At 39.4% G+C, this 23,801-nt stretch overlaps 1 protein-coding gene across 1 annotated transcript in view; it reads left to right on the plus strand.

Annotated features, from left to right (window-relative positions):
- Positions 1-3,937: 3,937 nt before the first annotated feature.
- NRG1 (neuregulin 1) overlaps positions 3,938-23,801 on the plus strand; it is a gene marked incomplete at both ends in the record, with an annotated part of 1,011,199 nt that continues 991,335 nt past the window's right edge. Inside the window, one exon of the mRNA XM_081269690.1 lies at positions 3,938-4,685. Coding sequence (XP_081125816.1) covers positions 3,938-4,685 — 748 coding nt within the window. The remainder of the gene's footprint in view (positions 4,686-23,801) is intronic.

Raw genomic sequence — 23,801 nt, forward strand, 5'->3', positions numbered from 1 at the left:
CACAAACAGTATTTCACATTTACTTTCATAATTTTTTCTGTTCTTTCTTTGCATTGACAGGTGAAATAGTCCATAACAAGGGGACAACTGCTCTGATCCTTAGTTTTCATTTTATTTGCAACTTTGACCACAGAGGCAAGCTAAGCCCCAAGGAAACACTCATCTTTACTATTAATAGGTTGTCACCCATGCCTCCTTAACTGGTAGAGTAAGTCTGCTAAATAATAGTAGATCCTAAACACCAAGGAGGTAATCCACAATTCCTTATTAAAATTTGGGTGGGAAAAATCAATGTGGAGGTGATGCTGAATATTTGAATGCAACACCTAACTATGTTTATTATGAAGTGAATATTGAAGTTTATAAATCCTAAGTTTTTGGCAGTAGTTCTCAAAGTATGGTTTCTCCATCAGTAGCATAGCAGTATCAGCTGAGAACTTTTTAGAATGAAAATGGGGGGGGGCATGCTCAACATACCAAATGAGAACTTTTTTGATGCACAACCAATTATACACTAAAGTTTGAAAACTACTGGTCTTAGGATGTTTCCAAGAATGAGCCTTTTCTTTCTGTGTTTTTAAAATGATCATATGGAAAATTAATTTTTCTCTTTTCTGAACAGCATATAATCACACTAAACAATTATCCATACCTTTCCTCAAACATGTTAATCATATTAGAAATGGCATTCCCTTCTCATTCAAAATGCAAAATAGGTACCATTGCTCCAGAATGAGTGCCCTGGCAAATCAGGGCTTCAATATAAGAACTGAAATGAAATGCTTGCATAAACAATTCTTAGTTCTGAACTGTTCCAAGAAGGCTTACTTTTGCACCAAAAATATACATACAAATTATCCCTTACTACTATTTAGCAGAGAGAGGAGTGGGGAAGATGTGGGAATAGGGGGGCAAGGGCATTTTTTAAAGTACATTTTTGGAGAAAAAGCTTATGTTTGAAGGTATATAAAATGCTTTGTAAAGTTCTAAGAGGGGGTATCTATGCATTTAATGACTCTGCAATCCAGTGCTTTAACATTTTATTGTTGTCTTTATTGCCTGGAATTCCATCTCTCTGTGTCAGTGTTGGGGTAATGTGCGGTAAGAATGTTTCCATTTCAGTCCATGATTAATTAGCTGACATTTATTGAGTACTTAGTGTGTACCTATAACTGAGTTAAAATGAAATACTGAAAGTATGGCCTCTGCTTTCTCACAAGCTTACAACCTATTCAAAGAGATGGGAGTAAAATTCCTGAAACTTTTGAACTCAATAAAATGTCATGATCACAAGAGGTATGATACAGACAGCAAATGAAGACAGAGTTAGTGCACTATGGGGATTGGTTGCTCAGGGTGTTTAGTATTTATTTAAAAGGAGGCTTTATAGAGCAGGTGTATCTCAAAGGATGCTTTAGATCAGTGGTGAGTCATTTGTAAAAATGGCCTCAATTCTTCTGCTTCCTGTATCTCTGCCTTTTAGCAATGCAACTTTTTATTTTCTTACATGAAAAGTTACAGTCTAGTCCTTCAACCCTGAAATCTGAGTTGGCCTTACGATTACGGCAGTGACAAGATGTTAGTTCTGAATTTAAGTCTTCAAGAGACCTTGCATGCTTTGGGCCTCTCTCAGATTATCTTTAGCTGCCACAAACAAGCCCAGGCTCTCTATTTAAGGATGAGACTACATTCTTTATGAGACAAGCTGTCTCACCTGAGGTGACTGGAGACTAGTTGGCCCTAACAGGAAAAACTGCTGAGTACAGTCCTATTTGCCAACCACCATAATCTTGGGCTAAATGAATGTATACTGTTTTAGGCCAACAAATTTCAGAGTGGTTTGCCATTAATTATAGATAATTGATAGAAGAGCTTAAGACAGAGATGAAGAAAAAAAATTGTTCTAGGCTAGAGTTGCACCTCCAAGAAGTCAAGGGTCAGAAATACATGAGGTCAGACCAAAGAAAAATGGAGAAACTAGTAGAACTGGATGTCTGAGCCACTTTGTTTCCATAAAATAGCTCCAGGGATTGAGAGAACACATACTGGAGGCCAGAGATGCACCTCTATTCATATAATGATCTTTCTGCAAGCACTCCATCATGGTAGAACAAATAGGAATCCCCACATGTTGGGACATACAGGGTGCATCTACATGCCATCCTTTCAGGCTAGACTTTAAGAGAATGAAACATTGTTTCCTAGCCAACTATCAGATGCCAAGAACAAAAGATCCTGTGGCTTATAGTTTCCTTTTATTTTTCAAATAAAATTATGAGAACTTATATGTCATACTTTCAAGAAATGGCAACTGTAGACTCCCAGAGTAAAGATATTACCAAGTTAGACTGCTGTTCACCTTTCACTTTTCACAGTGTGGATCTACTGCCCATTGAAAAATAATTTTAATTCAGCTGTATTGGGTTACTAAAAATATTTTTCACTGTAAAAGAGTGTAAGAGGAAAATTTTACCTTGAAATGCTGAAATGTATTCTTTCTCTTAGATGGTACTGCTTGAAAAGCACATCTCTGGGATATGATGAATTCTTGTTTTAGTAGTAGCTCCTTAAATCTGGCAGAACAGGTGGGCAGTAGTGGGGGGTGGTAGGGGTGGAGTGAGGGTGAGGAGTGTGGTATTCTGGTGAAACAATATTGAACCTATAACTACTTATGCCTGGGATCTTTTGTTCCAGTAGCCACAGAAACTTCTTTTTCTTCTTCTTCTTTTTTTATTGGAAAACGGGTTAGTTGACAAAGTGCCATAAACTTTATACAAAATGGCCTTTACTGAGCAAATGTTTTACTCGATCAACCACACATACCCTAAAATTGTAGTGAACCAGGAATTTCAATAGAAGAATAGGCAGGAGTAATGAGGACTGAAGTGTCACCCAAGCAGGAGTCAAAGAGGCGTGTCATACCTGAATCAGTGCACACTGTGTGTGCAAGCTGGAAGGACAGAGGGCGTGCTTTAAAGTTGTTATTTTAATTGCTGCTTGTCTCCTATGAACATGTTGCTCCCTTTGGGCTGTCAAGTAATCAGCTCACCCCAAACTTTTCTGAACCGAGGGCCCGCAAGTCCCGCGTCCCATCTTTCCCTCTCAAGCCTGCCTCTCACCAGCGTTTGGGCATTCTGCGCCGGCTAACAGGTCCCTGCTTACTGAAGCATCACCTCTCAATCCCCAGTAAATCTCCGCAGCCCACTCGGACTGCAGCCTGTTTGCCGCCCGTCCTCCCATTGCAGCAGTCAGGGCGACAGAGAGGGAGGAGGCACGCCGGGAAGGGAAGACCCAGGAGGACCAACTCGCGGGCCAGCTCCGAAATCAGCATGGGGAAGGGAAGCGCGGGGCGAGTTCGCACCACAGGTAAACAGGCTGGCGAGGCGCAGGGCGCTGCCGCCGCCGCGGCCACCCAGCGATTTCCAGGCACGCAACTCCGCCTCCAGGGCTCTCTCCCTCGCGCTCTCGCCCAGCCGCTAGCTCGCAGCCCCAGCAGCCGCCGCAGCATCACTTCACACAAAGGACTGTTACCCGCTGAGCAGCTCCTCCACCTCCACGTCCTCCTCCGGTGACAGCAGCCCCGACAGCAGGGCTCCGGTGCGGCGGCGGCGGCGGCGCGGGGGGGACCTGTCACTCCTTGCAACCCAGGCGGTGGCAGCGCAGCGGCTTTTTTTTTTCTTTTAGCTTTTCTTTTTCCCCCCTTTATATCTCTTCGTCTTTTTTGTGGTTCCACCCATCTCTTCCCCCCTCCTCCTTCCATAAACAACTCTCCTACCCCATCCCCCCCCAATAAATAAATAAAAGGAGGAGGGTAAAGGGGGGAAGGAGGAGTGGTGCGGGGCGCGGGGGGGTGGTGGTGGCAAGGAAAAGGGAGGCAGCGCGACAGAGCCAGGCAGAGTCCGCACCGACAGCCAGGAGCCCGCACGCACCTCAAACCATGAGATGGCGACGCGCCCCGCGCCGCTCCAGGAGTGCTGGCCCTCCGGCCCCGCGTCCCGACTCGGCCGCCCGCTTGCCGCCGCCGCTGCTACTGCCGTGGCTGCTGCCGCTGCTACTGGGGACCGCGGCCCTGGCGCCGGGGGCGGCGGCCGGCGACGAGGCGGCTCCCGCGGGGGCCTCGGTGTGCTACTCGTCCCCGCCCAGCGTGGGCTCGGTGCAGGAGCTGGCTCAGCGCGCCGCGGTAGTGATCGAGGGAAAGGTGCACCCGCCGCGGCGGCAGCAGGGGGCACTCGACAGGAAGGCGGCGGCGGCGGGCGAGGCAGGGGCGTGGGGTGGCCAGCGCGAGCCGCCAGCCGCCGGCCCAGGGGCGCTGGGGCCGCCCGCCGAGGACTTGCTGCCCACCGCCAACGGGACCGTGCCCTCCTGGCCCACAGCCACAGCGCCCAGCGCTGGCGACCCCGGGGAGGAGGAGGCGCCCTATCTGGTGAAAGTGCACCAGGTGTGGGCGGTGAAAACCGGGGGCTTGAAGAAGGACTCGCTGCTCACCGTGCGCCTGGGGAACTGGGGTCACCCGGCTTTCCCCTCCTGCGGGAGGCTCAAGGAGGACAGCAGGTACATCTTCTTCATGGAGCCCGATGCCAACAGCAGCAGCCGCGCGCCCGCCGCTTTCCGAGCATCGTTCCCCCCTCTGGAGACCGGCCGGAACCTCAAGAAGGAGGTCGGCCGCGTGCTGTGCAAGCGGTGCGGTAAGTTCCTCGCCCCTGGGGGCGTGCTTCGCGGGGCTTGGAGGGCGCGGTGGGCACCAGGATTCGACGGCTGCGGAGCAGAGGAGGTCTCAGGAGTTGCTGGGGTCTGGGTGTCGGACTCCAGAGGTCCTCAGGAAGGGAGATTTCCCGGGTTCCACTGGCAGAACCTTTTCCACGTTCCTGTTTCCTAGGCTTTGCCACTGGTGAAAGCCCAAGTTTGGTCCTTGGTTGGGGCTGCCTGAAACTTTTTAAACCTTTGGGGTTTGGTTCAACTAAGTAGAATCGAAATGTGCCTGCTGTTTTCTTGCCTGTGGAATATTGAATTTGGTTTTGGTTAGGAGCTGCTTATTATGGGCCCCTGAGTGGGGCTTTTCCTCTGAAGGAGAATGAGTGAGGTGGACAGGATTTTAATGCCTTCTCTTCACTTTTGAATCCTGAATGTGGAGATGAGATGGGCAGGGATTGTTTGTGTCCCTTGGGAATCCAGGCAAGGAAAGGACACCACTCAGAGATTTCTTTAGGCAGATGGCAGAGTTTTTGGTGAACTAAAGTCCAACAGATTAGGTTCAATCTGTATCTTGTGTATATGTGTATGCAAGAGTTATAAAGTATTTTTTTTTGTGAAATCATCTCAAGAATTTTTGTTTTCTCAATATTTTGGTTTGGAGTATATTTTGGCACTTCAGTGAATCAGAACAGATGAACATAATTATGGAGCTTCACATGTAGGCCCTGAAGAAGAATTTCAGAAAAGAAGTTTAGCGACGGATTTCCCAGACCTTTTCCCATTTTCCTATTGAAAAGTATTCTTCCCAGGTCTTCGTCATATTATCAGGTTTGACAAATTAGCTTGTAATCTAATTACATTTCTGAGATAGCCTGCGTTTATGCCATTCATAAGATAATTTCTAGGATCTAAATATCTGTATTATTTCCTGATTACCATATAATCACTAACGCATAGCAGGGTTTCTTCTCAAACCATAAATTAACATGATTACACATTGCAAATTCTAACATGCATAATAGCTTTTTTCCTTGGTCTTTATATATCGGTCTAATAGATGGTTGGATTAATTGAATTTTCACAAAACTCAGCATCATGCTATATTCAGTATGTCTGTGATGCAAAGTATATCATTTCTTTTTAATTTGTAGCTAGTGAAGCCCAATTATTTAAATTTCTGGTTGATTCTTGTGTCCTGCAGTTAATTAATGTCCAATGATTTGGTTTTAGTGACAAGAAAGAGCAGTGTTCACCCACCATTCCCGTATGTTAACAATGGACTTTGTGTGCCAGGGACCTGTTAAGATTGCACCACTCTGTGGACAGAAGCTGTTCAGAGTGGTGCTGAGGAAAACTGAGTGACGTTGGGATTCCCCATGACTGGCTGATAGATGTCACTGTAAAACATGGGAAGTGCTCTGCTGGGAGCTGACTTATTAGGGAACACAAAAGCTCAAAACCATTGTACTGCAGCTTATGTTATTCTGTTGTGGAATCTGCACAAAACCTTTAAGCCATACTATGGTCCAGTTTTCACATATTTTATTATATGTAATTCAGGAAGGATTTTGAGTTTAGCCCTAACCACATGAGTTTGAAATCATTGACTCTACGTGGTGGGAAGTTAATATAAAGGGGATTGTCGCTAGCAGTGATGCTTAGGATTGGGGGTATATTACTAGATTAGCAATGGTGTTGGTTATGTCTTTTAACTAGAAACAAATGTCAGACTTTGGAGGTAAAGTTCTTATAAGCACTCAGAGAATGTTTGGACATGAAAAATCCATGTTGTCTGGAGAGGAATAATATTCTGTTTTGTGCTTCTAAGGGGAAAAAAATCTTCACTGAAGGTCCTTAGTTTTGTCCTTTTGTTTGCCAAAAGAAAACACATAATTGTAAATTGTGGCATGTTTTAAAAATTGGGATTTTTAATGAGTTGGAAACCTCCCTGCATCTAATTGAGTAGATTACAAAATCACAAAATTACTGCTCTGTGTTTGTATAATTGTTGTGTGTGTGTGGTTATTTTATAAAGTGTTATATAATTTAAGGTAGGGTAGTTAGTACATTAGACCTCAACTAATGGTTTAGCTAAGGACTGAGTGCTGAAAGTTTCTCTTGCATTATTGCCCACATAGTAATCATTACAATAGTGGAGGGAAAAAGTAAATAGTATAAACTATTTTTTTTTATAATGAAAACTCAGAAAATCCTTACTTGGATAATTGGGTATAAAAGTGTGTGAGTGTGTATGTTTGAAAACTTGTGCATTCATCCAGTCTCAGTTTTATAGTCTTAGTTAACATTGTCTTTCAGATCCTACCACTCAAAGGAACACAGATAAGTGGAAAATATATATAAAGACAATAGGGGCTGATTTGTCCTGGTTGAGCTGCTTCTGTGTGCTTCCAGTTAGAAGATTTCAGGAAGAATGATGGAGCAGAGGGCCCTTAACTAATGACATGAAGCTGCCCTGGGGGTGTGACGGTTGTGTGCAGGTTTGAGCCATGATGCTAGGCTGGAGAGGAATATAGCAAAGTCATTTTGTGATATCATACCCAGGGGAACAGTTTCCAGATCTCATGCTCTCAGCTGCAGTGTCATTTCCTACAAGTTGCTTACTAGTGTAGAAACTACACATGCAACAGATTAGTCTTTCAGCTTCCCTGAAAAAATTTCCCTCCATCGAATAGAAACTCCTGAGTAGTGTCTGTATTTAAAAAAGCTCTTTTTAAAAAGGACCTTTTGAAACAGAAACTGTTAGTGTGTTTTAGAAGACAACATAGAATTTCATAGCTTGTTTGCTTTATAGTTGAGGTTTGTATAAATTACACTTTCTTTACAGTTGGTTAAATTCTTCCCAGTCTTTACTTTTTTTTTCTTGTTCAGTGAATGACCTAAGAAACATTCTTGGGTTTTATGTTCATCAGAATGTAAAATAACTTGCTCTTTAATTAAATTTATGATATTCAGGTAAATCTTTGTTTGATGTGCTACACTTTTAGTTTTCAAAGCATTGTGGTTATACGAGGCAGAGATTGATTTCCAAAACGGAATAAAAATATGGATGCGGAATAACATCTACAATTGGGCTATGCCACATTTCCATATCAATTATGTTCTTAACAAGCCAATCTAGATATTCTATATATCATATAACATTGCAATTAAGATCTATATGTATATTGATAATATAAACATGTTTATCAAATATTTGTGATAAATGGCCCTAGCTCTTTCCAATGTTCTCAATCACCATTTAATAATGTGTGCTGACCTTATGGTGTTATGAAAATGAAAAAAAATGCTGCAGGGATTTTCCAGCCAGCATTGAAGAAAATTATTCTTAATAAAAGCTATATTAAGGAAGTAGCAATAGGAACAGATATGGCTTGAATGCTTGTATTTCATGAATACACATGTAAATGTAATTTCCCTAGCATTTGTGACTGCTCTCTTTAAACCTTATAAATCTTGCTGTCAAAAATCGATACCAAATTTAACTCCCTTCTATCAAGGAGAGAAACTCTATATGTATTTATTTATATTAAAAAGTGAAACCAAGATAGGTCATTTGGGAAAACAAATCTTCAGATTAAAAATATTTTAAAAAGAGAATTTAAATATTTGTGTTAGAATATTTTACTAACACGAGGGGATAGTCCTCATCAGTTGGGAGGGATCTATAAATCCTCTGAATCTAGGGAAAGTTTTACCATATGTCTTAATGCATTAGCGATGACTGGGAAGCTTAAATAACCCCGAGGATCAAAACAATGAGCTGTGTTTCCCCTGGCCTGTGTATTTATAGCAAATGAGAGCAAAAGACGTGATTGGGCGGGTTACTGCCCTTGTCAAATATAATCTATTCATTGTTCAGGAAATCTCTTTTGCTTCGATACCCATTTTCTTCCTGTTATTTTTTCCTTAATTATAAACATAACATTTTAAAACCTATTTTTACATTTCAGTGACAATTTATAAACTGGCCATATGTTCAGAGATCTTCAAATGCTCATCTGCCCTTAGTATTTAGCAATACTTGGGTTTTTATGGTTTGTTTTTAATGGACTTAAATGATAAAAGAAAAAAGTCTCTAGATAGCACTTATTAAATGAATATACTATTAATCTTATATAAAAATGATAATGATGAAGACAATAAGGATGTAATAAGTGTTATTAGTGAGTCAAGCAATTTGTTACCCCCCATAAATGTGTAACATGCCTTAGTCAAAGTTTTCATAACAAAATGAAAACTAATTTTTAATGTTCTTATTTCTAAGTAACAGAAATAGTTCTTGTGGACAGTTTTCAACCCATTTATGAATGTTTTAAATTTTTGCATGTATGTTACTCTGTGCTCTTATGTTGTTATAAAATTTAAGGTAAAATTAAAGTAACATGAAAGAATGTGTAATTTAGCTAATTTGTCCCCATTGTCCCATAAATATCAGTCACCTTATAGTATTTGAACAGCTGCTTAGTGATATGTCTTGTATAAATGTGAAGTTGAATCATTGAGAATTTATAAGATACAGATAAGTCTTACTGAGTTGAGTGATTGCTCTAGTTGACAGCATGTGTTTCATAGTGCCCAAGTTGTTTAGTGCTGTTTTGCACCAGAGGCAAACTTGTTTCTAAAAGCTTCTTTCCTTGATCTCTATCTTCTAATGATCCATAAAGGTTGAAGTAAATAAAAGAAATTTTAGTGAAGCTGAGAATTAAAAATGGGTTGACTAGTTAGTTTGTTTTTGGCATAGATCCAACTGTTAGGCACCCGTTTCCTCTAATAATAGGAGCCATCTAACCATTTTAGAGAGAGAGATGTTAAGTGATAATTTACCTTATTTTTTTTTTATTTTTTTAAAGAAGGCTAGGGTATTTTTCCCTATGGAAAATAGTTTCCTAGAAACTGTTTCTTAACATTGATCCACTCCATTAGGGCTTAGTAAAATTTATGACTTTCTTAATAACTAAAACAAAATAAAAAGAAGAAGAAGAAATTTCATCCACAACTTGGATGGTACATGGGAGAGTGAACAAGCACTTCCTAACTCAGTCTTCATGTGTGTTTTCCCTTCATCTCTATTTCTCTTATGAAGATACTGCAAGGAAAGCCTTAGGTAAATGATGGGGCCATGAGTGGATCTCAGTCTGTGAGTATAGGATTGCTGTTCATCATCACATTGACTCACCTTCTTTTGACATCTTGGAATTTGGCTGCCTGGATCCAAGTATGTTGGAAAACAGCAGTCTGAAATCACGGGACTGTGAATGCAAACAGTCTTTCTGTTCCTGATAGAATCCTCGTTCATCCCATGAGGACACAGATGGTAACCTGCATGGCATCTCTAGTTCAGAGGCTTTTCCCCCAGAGCCCAAGACTCTGTCTTTGGATGTCTGCCCTGATGTGTTGGGAACTGTAAGAAAACAGCACAGAGTGGTGCATGATTTTAGAGGTGGCCAGATTTAGGAGGTAATGATAGGTTGAGAGAACCTAGAGGAGAGAATTGTTTCTTTTTCCTTTTGCTCTGTGATACCACAATATGTGAGCTGAACAGAGCCTAGCACAAGGGATCATGCCTGATAAGGGCACTGGAGTCTTGATAATAGGTGCATCCAGGGCATGGCAATGCTAAGAGAGGCAAAACCCTAACTGCTTTGCTAAATCTGGAAAGCCCTCAGCAGTATGCTGTTATCCTAAAAGTTTGTCTCTAATCTGGAAATTGCCATTAAGGCAAAGGAAGATAACAAATTGAAGGCTCAACTAAAACCAAGTGATTTTAATTATTACTCATTGAGTTTGAATATTTTTTTGCCTTTATGATAGTTATAGCTTGCTTTTTTAAGGTGTCGATTAAATATTCAGTAATAATTAATTAAATGATAAATGACGAATTACCTCACTTTGTTTTATAGTTGGCAATGACTGATCTAGGCAAACTTTGGAAAGGAAAAAAAAAAATCCCTCTGATTCTTTCTCTTTAGGTCACTAACTTGATGAGATGTGTGTTTGTAGGAAGTAGCATATGGAATAATAACCTACCAAGACACTACTGCCTCCTCTTACTACCCAGAGCCTCACCTCTGGATTGATCTTTGGCCATCAGAGAAAGGTTACTGAATTTCCCCAAACTTCTTTTTCTTCAATTATGTTTGGACATTTATTCCATGTAGTTTTTAGCCAAGTGGGGGAAAATTTTCAGGGTTGTAAATACTTGAAAGTACACAAAGAGATTTTGAATAGTCTATGAATCCCTACCCGTTTTGAGCCGACCCATTCCCAAATCATCCCAGCTTATTATGAGTACTTGACTTCAGTATGCAGAAGTGTTTGCTCTCCCTTGATCTCTCCTCACAGGTGTTTAAACATCTCAGTACAATAAGTTATACCTTATATGGAAATTCAGTTCTTGTAACTGAAGATGGAAAAGCACTGCTTATATCCCAGAGAAGTAATAAAAAAACAAAAGATTTTGGCCGAGCTGCTTTTTGCTTACTTATCTTGTTTTTAATATCATGTCAGTTCTTGGTTACGCGGCAGGTGGGACAGCACACATTTGGGCTGTGATGAATAATGAGAGCCTTTTCCTTCAGCTGGCCCTGGAGGCACTGTAGGAGAGAGGGTTTACTCCCAAAGCAGCAGATGCTGTGGCAGGATTTTCTTCCACCACAGGGGGCCTCCCCTCCTGGCTGCACCTTTGTAGGGATCTTGGTGGCCCTCAATGAGGAGAAACTGGATGGCTGTGTCTGCATCACACAGAATTTGTCTTAGGCTTTGCCCTTGGGAGGTGATTCTGGCAGTTAGAACCCCTTTTCAACTTGCAGGATGGAGGGGTTTGGCTCAGGGTGGGTGTGCTTATTGTCCTGTCATTAGCACACCAGGGTCCTCCTGTGGAGATCATGTAGGCTCTTTTTCTTTGAAAGTCTGGAAATCTCTAGAATGCTCCTTTCCTCCACTGTCTTCCTTCCCATCTGCAGGGATGGGTCACATCTTGTTCTCACCTTCTCTAGCAACTTTTCTTTCATTGGAATGGGAATTTTATTAAAAAATTCTGATATTTTAGGATATAAAATTATTCTGGTGAGCATTTTTTAAAATTTTGAAATTTTTTACTAGTTTATATTTTACTATATTTACTATAAAATTAACTATTTTAACTCTTTTTTTTTAAAAAAAATATTTTTTTTTAGTTGTAGTTGGACACAATACCTTTATTTAATTTATTTATTTTTATGTGGTACTGAGGATCAAACCCAGTGCCTCACACATGCTAGGTGAGCGCTCTACCGCTGAGCCACAACCTCAGCCCTATTTTAACTCTTTTTAATCACAAAATTGAACTTCGGTACCTATTAAATACTAACTTTCTGTTTTCCCCCTCTTCCTCTCCTTTGGTAGCTGCCACTCTCTACTTTTCTTTGTGAATATGACTACTTTAGGTACCTCATTTCAGTGAACTTGTACAATATTTGTCCTTTTGTAATTGGTTTATTTCACTGAGCATAATATCTTCAGGGGTCATCCCTGTTGTACCATGTGTCAGTATTTTGCTTTTTAAGGCCAAATAATATTCCTTCATAAGTGTAAACCACCTTTTGTTAATCCATTTATCCATCAGGGTATGCTTCTGTTACCTCTATTTTTTGACTATGGTGAATACTGCTGCTGTGAACATGGATGTATAAATATCTACTTGAGTTCTTGCTATCATTTCTTTAAGCTGTATACCCAGAAGTTGAATTTATAGGTCACATGCTAATTCTATGTTTGATATTTTTGAGGCACTAACGTGAATTTTTTCACAGCAGCTGCATATTTTAAATTTCTACTAACAGTGTACAAGGGCTCTACTTTCTCCACATCTTCACCATGTTATCTTTTTCATTTTGATAATAACTATTCTAATGGCTATGAAGTGATAGTGAACAGTTTTATTTTTTTCTATACAAAGTTACTATGGCTGATTACACTGTCATTAATAAGAAACAAAAGTTTTCAGAAAACAAAGTTGTTCTCTATTCAACTCTTAATTCACATGACATTTAGGAACCTAAATCTGAATCCACCAAATAACACAATTTCAACAGATATTAGCTTTAATAAAAATGATGAAAGGTTTAAAGAGTAAACTTGGCCTTGAAAACCTGGGAAACTCAATGAGCCTCAAAAAACTGGTATATTTATACTTGCTAACATTAGTCCAGAGAGGTGATTTGTCATATTTGAGTACTATCAGAATCTTTTAATTGATTTTGCTCATTTATTAATTTTCTTTCCTAATTTCCTTGTCTGTATTCCTGTCCACTGCTTCAGTCCCCTCCATTAAGTACTGTACTGGAATCTGAGTCATTCTAAAATGCTACTATGTTAAGCCTCTTTTCCTGCTCAGACTGTCTCTGGATGCACTATAGTTAACTATCCATCCTGACAGTCTATGTCTTCCTCATTCCAAACTGAGCCTTATCTTTCTCATCTTACTGTTTGAACACTTTAATCCAGTCTAACTGCTCCATGAACAGGCCATGTGTTTTCCTTATTTTACTTCTTTTATGCAGGCCAATTCCTCTCCTGGGTCTCTTTCTTCCCTCATTTCTACCTGAGAAAATTCTGCTCCCCCATCAAGGGTCAGCTCAAGTCCTATTGTCATGATGGTCCTCCTGATGATTTCTGACAGAACATACTCACTTCAGCCTTGGAGCACTGAGCACCTTTTTACTTGTACTTCAGGTGATGATATTACAAAATTTCCTTATATTTTCTTGTGCTTTTTATAATTTGTGTTTTTAAGCTTTTCTCTGTTGAGTCTGTTTTATTTAGCCAGCTGTGACTAAAAGACCTGACAAGAACAATTTTAAAGGAGGAAAAGTTTATCTGGGGACCCAGAGTTTCAGAGGTTTCAGTCCATAGGCAGCTGACTCCATTCCTTGACTTCCTTGACGCTCTAGGTCAGGCAGAACATCCTGACAGAAGAGTGTGGTGGAGGGAAGCAGCTCACATGATGATCAGGAAGGAGAGAGAGGGGGGGGGAGGGAGGGAGGGAGGGGGAGGGAGAGGGAGGGAGGAAGGAGAGAGAGAGAAAGAGGGGGGGGGGCAAAGGCATACCCCCAATGACCCACCTCCTCCAGCCACACCCTGGCAGCCTTTAGTTACCACTCGACTATCCCCCATTAGGGTATTAATTCACTGATGGGGCTAAGACTCTCATAATCCATTCATTTCTCCTCTAAACTTTCTTGCATTGTCTCACACATGAGCTTTTGCGGGATACCACATCCAAACCATAACATCTCTCTTGCCTTACCTGGGGTTCTGCACTATTCTTGTGGGCAGAGGCTTGCAATGTCTTCTGCTTTTTTTTTTTTTTTTAAACAAATGAAAAGTGTCTTATCCTCAGAGTCAGAACAATCCTTTTCACTTCAGCTTTGCAATTTAGTACCTGTAAAATTTGGGGCGCCTATCTTTATTGACCAGTTTTCTAATATGCAAAATAGAAGGGAGAACCAAGATGCTTTTCGAGGTCCATTCAAACAGTTCCTAGTTCTTATCTAAGAAATGACCCAAACGTAGGCTTCTGGTCCTGTTCCTGGAATTCCACCCTCCTCCCCAATTTCAGTGTTGTTCTGAGAAGAATGATCTTTGGAAAACAACTGTTGAACTTTTGGACAATTAGAGAGGAAAAAGAGAATGGGAAGAGAGGAAACCTTCAAGGGAACATGCCTCCTTTCTCCAAATCCCCGTACCTCCATTGTCATTTTATTAAACTGTCTACAAAAAACTAGCAGTTCTTTATGTTCACCAGCATCGTCTTTTCAAAAAGCAAAAACCATCGTCTCTGCAAATCTTTCTTTGAAATGAGAAAGTATGATTAATAGATGAACCCCCAGCTGTAAACTTTTAGAACAAGGAAGTTCAGTCATTTGTTGTAACAAAATGAAAAAAAAAAGATTCAAACTGTTTGACTAGGAATTTGTTTTAACAACATAAATGTGACAGTTTTAGGTTTTAATAACTAGAACTGTTACAGAAATGGACGAGGCTGGCCCAGAGAGTAGGAAGAATTTGATCTGCGGTGGGTGTGATGATATCATGGAGGGGCTTTCTGCCATGATGCAGAGGTTAAGAGACCTTCTTTCTCAGTTCAGGATTATTGTGGTTTGGGCCAGAAGAGGATACACTTAGTTCTTTTATGGGTAAATGGGGCAACAATGAAACAAGTTATCAAGTGAGGGATAATATGATCTGACTTTTTAAATTTCTGCATGAAGCACATTGGCAGCTCCTAAGCATGAGGGTCGGCCAGACAGGACTCAGTCAGGTTGGGTCCAATTTTTTTCCTTCAGTGCAACCTCCCTTATGCTCCTGTGGACCCAGAGTCAATGTTGTTTATATATAGTGGCTTCACAATCTATTCCTCAAGTGCAGACCTTTCTTTTTGGCTCTAGATCCATATAGCCACATAACCCAGATGTCACCCACACACTTTATATTACATACATCAAACAGTATGTGCCAGTCTATCTGCACAACTGTGTACTAATAACAAAATTACTGTCATTAATGTTAAAATCACCACTATTATTTTCAGTGGCTTCTTTGGTCAACATTCATTTCATGATAGATAGAGTATTAGGTGCTGATATAAATTCACTTAACCTCTCATCATTGGATAGCATTAATGTTTTCTTAGTTATCTCAAACCAGAAACCACCTTCAGCCTTATTATCAGTTTGATGTCTGAATCCCATCGGTTCTAACTCTTTAACAAACCTCAGATTCCTCCTTTACTCTAAGAACTCCAGTGTTTCTATGATAGCTCCCATTCTTACTGTAACAGCAATAGCTTCTTATCTTTGTCAGTGCATCCTCTGCCTCTTGGTATGGTGTCTCTACTGTTGCTAGAGGGATCTTTCTAAAATAGAAAAGATCATACTATGCCCTTATTTAAAACTTTTGAGTTGCCATCAGGATAAAATTTACGTTCCATTGAATGGTACATAAGGCCTCTATCTACATTTGCACTTTACTACCCAGTGATCCAGATTGAGTATGTCCTTCAGTTGTGAAAGTGAAATAAAACTGTATATCCATGGATTATTCTACAGAAGGAATATGAATATGATCACTCAAAATGTATTCATAGTATATGCCATAGTATATTGTCAACTGTCGTCATACAATATTTGTGTGATTTATGCATCTATCTCTATCTCTATCTCTATCTCAAGTTTCCGTCTGACAAAAGAGAAAAAAAGAGCCTAGAATCCTAAATGGCAAAACATTAACAGCATTTACTTATGGGTATTGGGATTATTGATGTTTAAAATTTTCTTCATTTTATTTATTTGTATTTTCTAGTTTTCTTTTTTAGAAAACAGAAGCAGTAAATACTATTTTTAATACAAATACTGACTTGTGACAAGAACTATGTCTTCAGAACACTTTCTTTGTCATAACAGATTTATTAGGTAAGTAGGCTAGCTGATGTAGCAAATGGCACCCCAAATATGTAACAATTCAGGTACAGTCGTTTATTTCTGCCCAGTGAATGGATGGAACTAGATGTTCTAGTCTTTACTTTCCTCTAAGTTCTGTGCTAATGACACCTGGAGCATAACTGAACCTTGCCATAGACAGACAGAATTGGTTGGAAAAGGCAATGTTCCAATTTGTGATGGTCATTTTATTTTCGATTGCATACCAAGTTTCTGAAAAGTAGACAAATGTGTTTTCTGCTGCCTCGTTGCAACGGAAGAGCCCAATGTGCAGAACAGGTCATAAAATCACCTATGTTTATTGTAGATAAATAGCATATTAAACACATGCTCTTCCCTATGTTCAACCTAGCGTTTTATGGGTGAGTTTTGCAATAAATCTTTAAGGTATAATGCCCACTATATCTGGTTTCATTTGATATCATTGAAAATGAGGAGGGTCAGACGGTCACGGCCACATCCACTGTGTTTTTCATTGAGTGTTTGGATGCCTTTTTGAGCTCCCTGTTTAACAAATCATTTTGATATAGGGTCTGGAGAAAAACTCTCAGGCTTTATCACTGCTGATTTAATTGAGTTTCATGATGCACATTTTTTTTCTTAGTGGATAAATTAAAAATGGCTGATAAAGCTGCCTATAAAAGCAAAATTGTTAGGTTAAACCTGCCCAATATATTAAACATATTGATGAGTAATCTGTCCACTGTTTTTAATCACTTTTATTAACTCTCCAGTAGTTTGATTTCCAGTAACTTGCTAAATAACTGTCATTATGTGCTCAGTAATATTTCTCTTTAAAATACTATAGAAGAGTCCATGAAAATGATTAAGGTGCCAATATCATCCACCTACCTCCTGTTAGCAAGAATTGCTGGTGATTTTATGATTAGTTGGGTATATGGTTGCGCTTCCTTTGTGCTACTCAGGAGGATAGGAAACCAATTCATAACAGGTGAACAGATAACAAATGGATTTGAAGCTGTGTAAAATAGTCTTTTGCACATTTATATCTTTCATGTTATTATTATAAAGGTCTTTAAATAATTTTTATTAAACATTGAGAAGATAAAATACTTATGAATTAGATGTGTGTTGTAAAGAATAGTGCTTTTTTTGCTATTTTTATTGGTTCTTTTTTTTAATTTTGAGGAAAAAAACCCAGTTTTTATCTAGACATACATGCACAGAAAAGCATTCACTGTTTTCAGATAGAGGATTCAGAACTGTTACCACAATCTGACTAATTATTATTTTTTAGTTAGTATGTATTATTTTTTATCATTTTAAATTTATTTATTCTAATTAGGTATATATGACATCAGAATGCATTTTGATTCATTGTACACAACTGCAGCACAACTTTTCATTTCTCTGGTTGTACATGATGTAGCGTCACACCACATGTGCAGTCATACATGTACTTAGGGTAATGATGTCCATCTCATTCTACCATCTTTCCTACTCCCCCGCTTTGCGCAATCAAAGTTCCTCCATTTTTTCCATGCTCCCTCCATTATGGATCAGCATCCACTTATCAGAGAGAACATTTGGCCTTTGCTCATTTGGGATTGGCTTACTTCACTTAGCATGATATTCTCCAACTCCATCCATTCCCCTGCGGATGCCATAATTTTAAGACTAGTGATATATTTGGTTGTGCTTTTCAGTTTGGTTTTTGTCATGGGCTATTTGGCTTTGTAAGGCTCTTGAGAACTAAAGAATAGCTTAAGGCTTTGTCATGCCTGCAGGTCAATAAGGAACATATTTATTAAAAGAGATTAAAAATTTATCATTAATATACCCCTTATCACTTTTTCAGTCAGTTTGCATGCCCCCCCCCCAGTTCCATTCCTTCTTATGTTCCCACCCTGCAGGAGAAATTATAGGGATCATTCAGAAGGTGTTGCCTAAATAAATTATGAGAAATATGATATTGCTAAACAAATGTCAGTAACTAATAGAAAAAAAGCAGGGAATTCACTTAATTAGTTATTCAGCAAATATTTATCTGGTATCTATTGTTGATAGGCTCTGTATTGATTTCTGGGATGACAGTGATGAAAAAATTAGGGCCCATTCTTTTTATCATTTTTAATTTATTTATTCTAATTAGGTATATATGACAGCAGGTATAATTAGGTATATATGATTATATCTAATTAGGTATATATGAACTAATAAGGTAGAAAGATAGAATAGCTACACAAAGAATAACATTGTATATAATTACAACTGTACTATATGTTTTATGGGTAAAGTACCAGGGTATCTCCACAACATAAAACAAAAGAATCTATCTTGTTCTGAAAGATTCAAGAAGGTCTTCTTGAGAAAGAGACATATCTGATAGGTCTGCTAGGTCAAGGATGACAAACGGAAAGGAGGGAATTCCAGCCCTGAGGCAGGTGAGGAATAGAGAGGATAATTAGAGTGAAGAGGGCAATAAGGTCTATGAGGCAAGGAAAAGTCAGACCATTCAAGACTTTAGGATTCTGGACTTTGTGCTAAAAGTAAATAGAGGAAACTACTGGAGTTTTATTTTTTTAATTTTTTAAGCAGAGAGAGCCAAACTTAGCATTTTTTGAGTGCTCACAACTGCTGGACACTTTATATTGAAAATTACACATTGTAGTTATCAGCAGGGAGGACTTACAAAGCAGTTTTGGCCAATTGCTGGGATGGAGCCTAGATAGGAGTGGGTTGAAGTACTTATGGCCAACCTCTGGATTATTAACATTGAATTTCAGCAATCTTTATTTATTTGAACATAAGTAACAGGAAAGTATTTTAAGTACTTAAAGGTTTTTTTTTTAGGAAGATGGTATAAGAAGAATATATTTGAGAGATCTTTATTTTGTATAAAGATCTTTTAAAAAATGATCATAATTGATTAAGTTGTAAGTACTATTATTAAAGTGTTGCTGAAGGTCACCTTTTTATCTGTGTATTTTCCCTCAGCTAAAAAAAAAATTCTTTCTTATGTATCACATAAGCCCCTTCAGTGAAAAATTACTGTTCAAATTTTTCTTGACACGGTGACTTGAGAACTAACTACTGTCTCTATAGTTGATACCCGGTCCTATGAGAATATAATGCAGTGTCACATAAGTACTTGTGAAGTGACATCTATCAATCTAATTTAAAAGGATATTTGAATCAAAAGGTCCTTGAATCACATCTTAGGTTGACACAGGAGCTACCTTTACCGGGAGCTATGACTGAGCATTTTAATGAGCAGCAGTCAAGAAATTCAAAGTTATTATTCTGACAGTAACTGAATGCGTTTTTCCTGCCCGTCTATATGGAGCCTTTTTATTGCCCTAGTAAGCTGTTGAATTGATGCATTCTAGCTGTTACTTGCATAAGGAGTTTGAACCACCATGGGAAGAATGATTTTAAATTTCCTGCTTTCATTTGTTTACTTTCTGAGCAACAATAGTATTTTCATGGGAGATTTGTTTATTTTTACATTGAGTTTTCCTAATTTTGATACAGTGTAAATAAACTGGGAGTTCTATTTCTGAAGTCCATACTGCACAAATAAAAGGAAATGAGGGAAAGAACAGAAAGGCCATCTCCAAAACATAGGAAGAAAATTTCTGAATCCTTAGACCTCAGCTCCTCAGCCTAGTTAACTCTGGAGAGCCATAGATGAGTTATTGAACTAGGTGTTCTGATCTTGGACACACCAGTGGTTTGCAAATGGTTTGCATGTCAAAATATGGAGATTGCTGATAGACTCTTGGAGATAATAGTAACCCATTTGGTCCAGGGTTTGTCCTGATAATCTGACTTTTTGAAACATTCTTGGTGATTTTAATGTGGCTTAGGTTTGGGAAACTTTGGATTTTTGTCTTTTTCAACTAATAAAGTTGAAACTTCTCTGAAAAAGAGGGCATGAGTAAGGAATGGAGAATTAGAATTTACTGAGTTTCTATTATGGGCTGTACATTTTTACATATTTTACCTCATTTATTCCTTAACACTATCTTGCAGGCTATATCATTTTATTCATCTTATTCCAATTTTAACTCAAGATTCAAAAAGGTTTACCAAACTTTAAAGGTCATGCAGCTGCTGGGAGGCAGAACCTTTATTTGTATTCAGCTCATTTGATGTACTCTGTTAGAATCATGTCGAGGTTCAGAACAATGCAGTCTCATGGAATTCTAGTCGCACCATCACCTGGGCCAATTTGTCTTGCCTCTCACTTTTAGTATACCCATTGGCAAAGGTAGACTTTCCTATTTAAGGAGTGTATATGTGGATAGCCAAGTGGGAGGACTGGATATGTTTTAAGAGTATTGAAGTCAGATGTACTTGGACAAACCTATGTCTTCCACAGTATACAGTGAACATGCTATTATTGTGATCAGAGATGACTTTCTGTCTCTCAAAGATCTCTACTAACAAGTTTATTAATTATCTGAATGAGGAAATACCACACACTGCACATAAAGAAATGAGACATGATGGGGCCCAGTAGGAAAAATTCTGGAGTCTGGAGTGGGCTTAGCACCATGCTGCTTAAGGGGCAGGCCTTGACTTCTGGATCTCAGCCTGTTACTTGTGATCTTGGCAACATAGCTTGATGTTTCTAAACTTTAGTTTTCGTTTTCTGTTTTTAAAATGAGAATAATATGTCTCCCTTAGAGATGAGTGCATGCCAGCTGAGATAATGTATGGAAAGCACCTCTGTCCTCTTAAGAGCCCTGTTAATATTAATTCAGAGAGGCAAGAGGCAGCTATCATCTGGGAGTGCCCCAGCAGAGGTGCTGTTCCCTTTATAGGCTGACTCTAAGCAGCAAGGAATAGCGGGGTGGCTGGAGATACAGAAGGAGATGGCAACAGAGGCAGGAACAGAGAGCTGAGCCTCACCAACTGGACTGTTGTGCTTGCCATTCTCTACCAACCAGGGAATTCTCTTAATGTGTGTGTCAGGAGTCCTTTATGAGTGCTGCTCCAGGTGTGGTTTGCAGAGCAGCAGCACCAACCTGGTGTTCATCAAGGCTGCAAATTCCTAGGGCCCCTCCAGACTCACTGCTCTCCAGGTGTTTCTGATGCTCAGTGAAACTGAAGAAGTGCTACTTCAGCAGGCACATGCCCTCAGTGGTGGGGAAGATGTTTGGTCAGAGGGGAGCATTGTCTAGGCTCAATCATACAGGAATACCATATGTGACAGTGGCAGCTTCAACAGCAGATGAATGACACTGAGAGTGGAGGAAGAGAGACAACAAGAAGAGGAGAGGAGAAGACTTTTCCTAGAAAAGAGAAATGATAGCACACTCCTTTCCAAATGGACTCTAGGACATGGCACCAAGAATGAGCAATACTAGAAAAACCAGAAAGGACCCTCTTCAGAATAGCTGGCCTTCCAGGAGAAGATGTAATGCAAGAAAGGAGGTGAGGGAATACGGACTGGCTCTGACAAAGAGGACAGATGAGACCTTTCTAAACCCCTTGCCAAGCCATGAGTGATCCCCAGTAACGACACAGTAGGATAGGTGTCCTTGGAGAGAGGAATCAAAATGGCCTGGATCCCAGAATGACTCGAAGGGAACCACCAGCACATACAAGGAAAAACAAGCAAACAAAAAACCAAGACCCAGTGTTCCACACTTTACGTGCCTAACTGGAACGTAGCGTGGTCGCTCTAACACTTTGAGCTCAGGGCTTTGGGAGGATTTCCCATCTTGGTGTGTGCTCTGTGGAACTAGGTTGAGAAAGCAGAAATGTTGCATTTATTAGAATATCTTAGGGAAATGGAGCAAGATGAAAAGCAAACCTTTTGTAGCTACTAAGACAAAAAAAGGAATATACTGCTGCTTTCTGTCTTCTCTGTACTAATGATAAGGATTTGAGCTTGTTTAGTGTGCTTGTTCTGTGCTGGCCCTTCTTATAGGTTATATCACTAAATCCTGATCATAATATAGAGTTTGGTATTGTTATATCCATTTTACCAATGAAACTGTTCCAGAGCAGTTGTAGAATTTGCCTCAGGCACACAGCTGAATGCATGGTGAAGTTGGCATACAGAACCAAGGTATACTCGTTAGGAAGTGTCTTTATGTAGCCAGGCACAATGGTGCCCATCTATAATCCCAGGTTCTCAGGAGGCTGAGGAAGGAGGATAGCAAGCTTAAAGTGCCTGGGCAATTTAGCGAGATCCTGTATCAAAATGAAAAATAAAATAGGAGTAGGGGTGTAGCTCAGTGATAGAGCATCCCTGGGTTCAATCCCCAGTATCCCCCCCCCTCCCCACAGTACCCTTTTGTATTGAATGCAGGCTCCCTGTACCTGATTCTTAGGGGAAAAAACTGAAATGCAACATATGTGATGACCATTTTAATGTAAGTAATAAAAGTAACAGTATTCATTCCTTGCCCTCCCTAATTCAACAAGTACTTATTGATTACTTAGTACTCCTGGCTTGCTATGATTGATTATTGTTCTGTGAGATCTGGAGAAGTTTGAAGAATTTATACCACAGTTGGGAAAAAGGACATGGTTATGCTCTACCAGAATGAAGCCATCATGTCCTACAAAGGGAACAGCACCTTTGCTGGGGCACTCCCAGGATATCTCTGACAAATTTGAGACAAAACTTTTGGGGTAGAAGAACTACATTTCATTTTGTATTTACAGAGTATTAAATTCATTTGCAGAATGTGTTGCCTATATTTGTTGTGAGTTGGAGAAACAATTAGAACAAGGAAAGTCTTATCAATTCTAGATATTTGTCCCTTTTGGGGGGAACTTCTGTGCTAATATAAACTCACCTGCCACTAGAAATAATTAGCCCTCACAAAAGAACCCCCCCCCCATGAAGGAATGAAGGAAAGTTTATATCTGATTTCTTTTTGGATGAAAAATGTCTATCACCTGTTTTTCTTGGAAGAAATATAATTTCTGTTTTAGTAGGAGAAAATAGAATTAATACCCTGACTTGAATTCTGTTATCAGAAGCATAGCTTTGTCTTTATCTTGAGGTAGGCTTTTTCTTATATAATGTTGGGAGCCTATAGTGACATAGTCATTTTCTGATATTATTTGGCCAGCATTTATTCTTTTAAATTCATGTCTCTCGTCTCTTATAATTGTGTTTGCATTTTTTATTACTAGCATTTAATAGCGACCACCCATTAAAACTATTGCAGTCCCTAAGTATATTATAAATTTATCTGACATGTTATTGCTTTTGGATTATAAGCTGGAAAATAATTAAAATTCTTGTTCTTGTTGTAATGCTATTATTATGATGATTTAGTATTTCCCCAAACAGTTTATATAATTTGGTCGTTTTCTTCATTTTTATGTTTCTTTGTTTGCTGGACAGGATATTTAATAGTTATTTTTAAAAGGAATAAACTCTCAGAGCTGTTGGTTTGAGAAATCCTTTTACAATGCATACTAATCTATTTAGTTCTCAGACATTTTTTAGCAGATCAAAGGAATTTCCTGGCCACTCCCAGAGGTCTGACTGACTTTTATCTGTCTTAATGAAGGTAATTAAGATTCCTCAGCTTACCCAGATCTGGATATGGTCCTGGTCCTGAGTGAATCAGTCCCCAGGAGAACTTTGGGAGAGGAGTACCAACAAACAGAACCAAA

This window comes from Spermophilus citellus (assembly GCF_964194105.1).
Source record: "Spermophilus citellus genome assembly, chromosome: 16".
Taxonomy (NCBI): domain Eukaryota; kingdom Metazoa; phylum Chordata; class Mammalia; order Rodentia; family Sciuridae; genus Spermophilus; species Spermophilus citellus.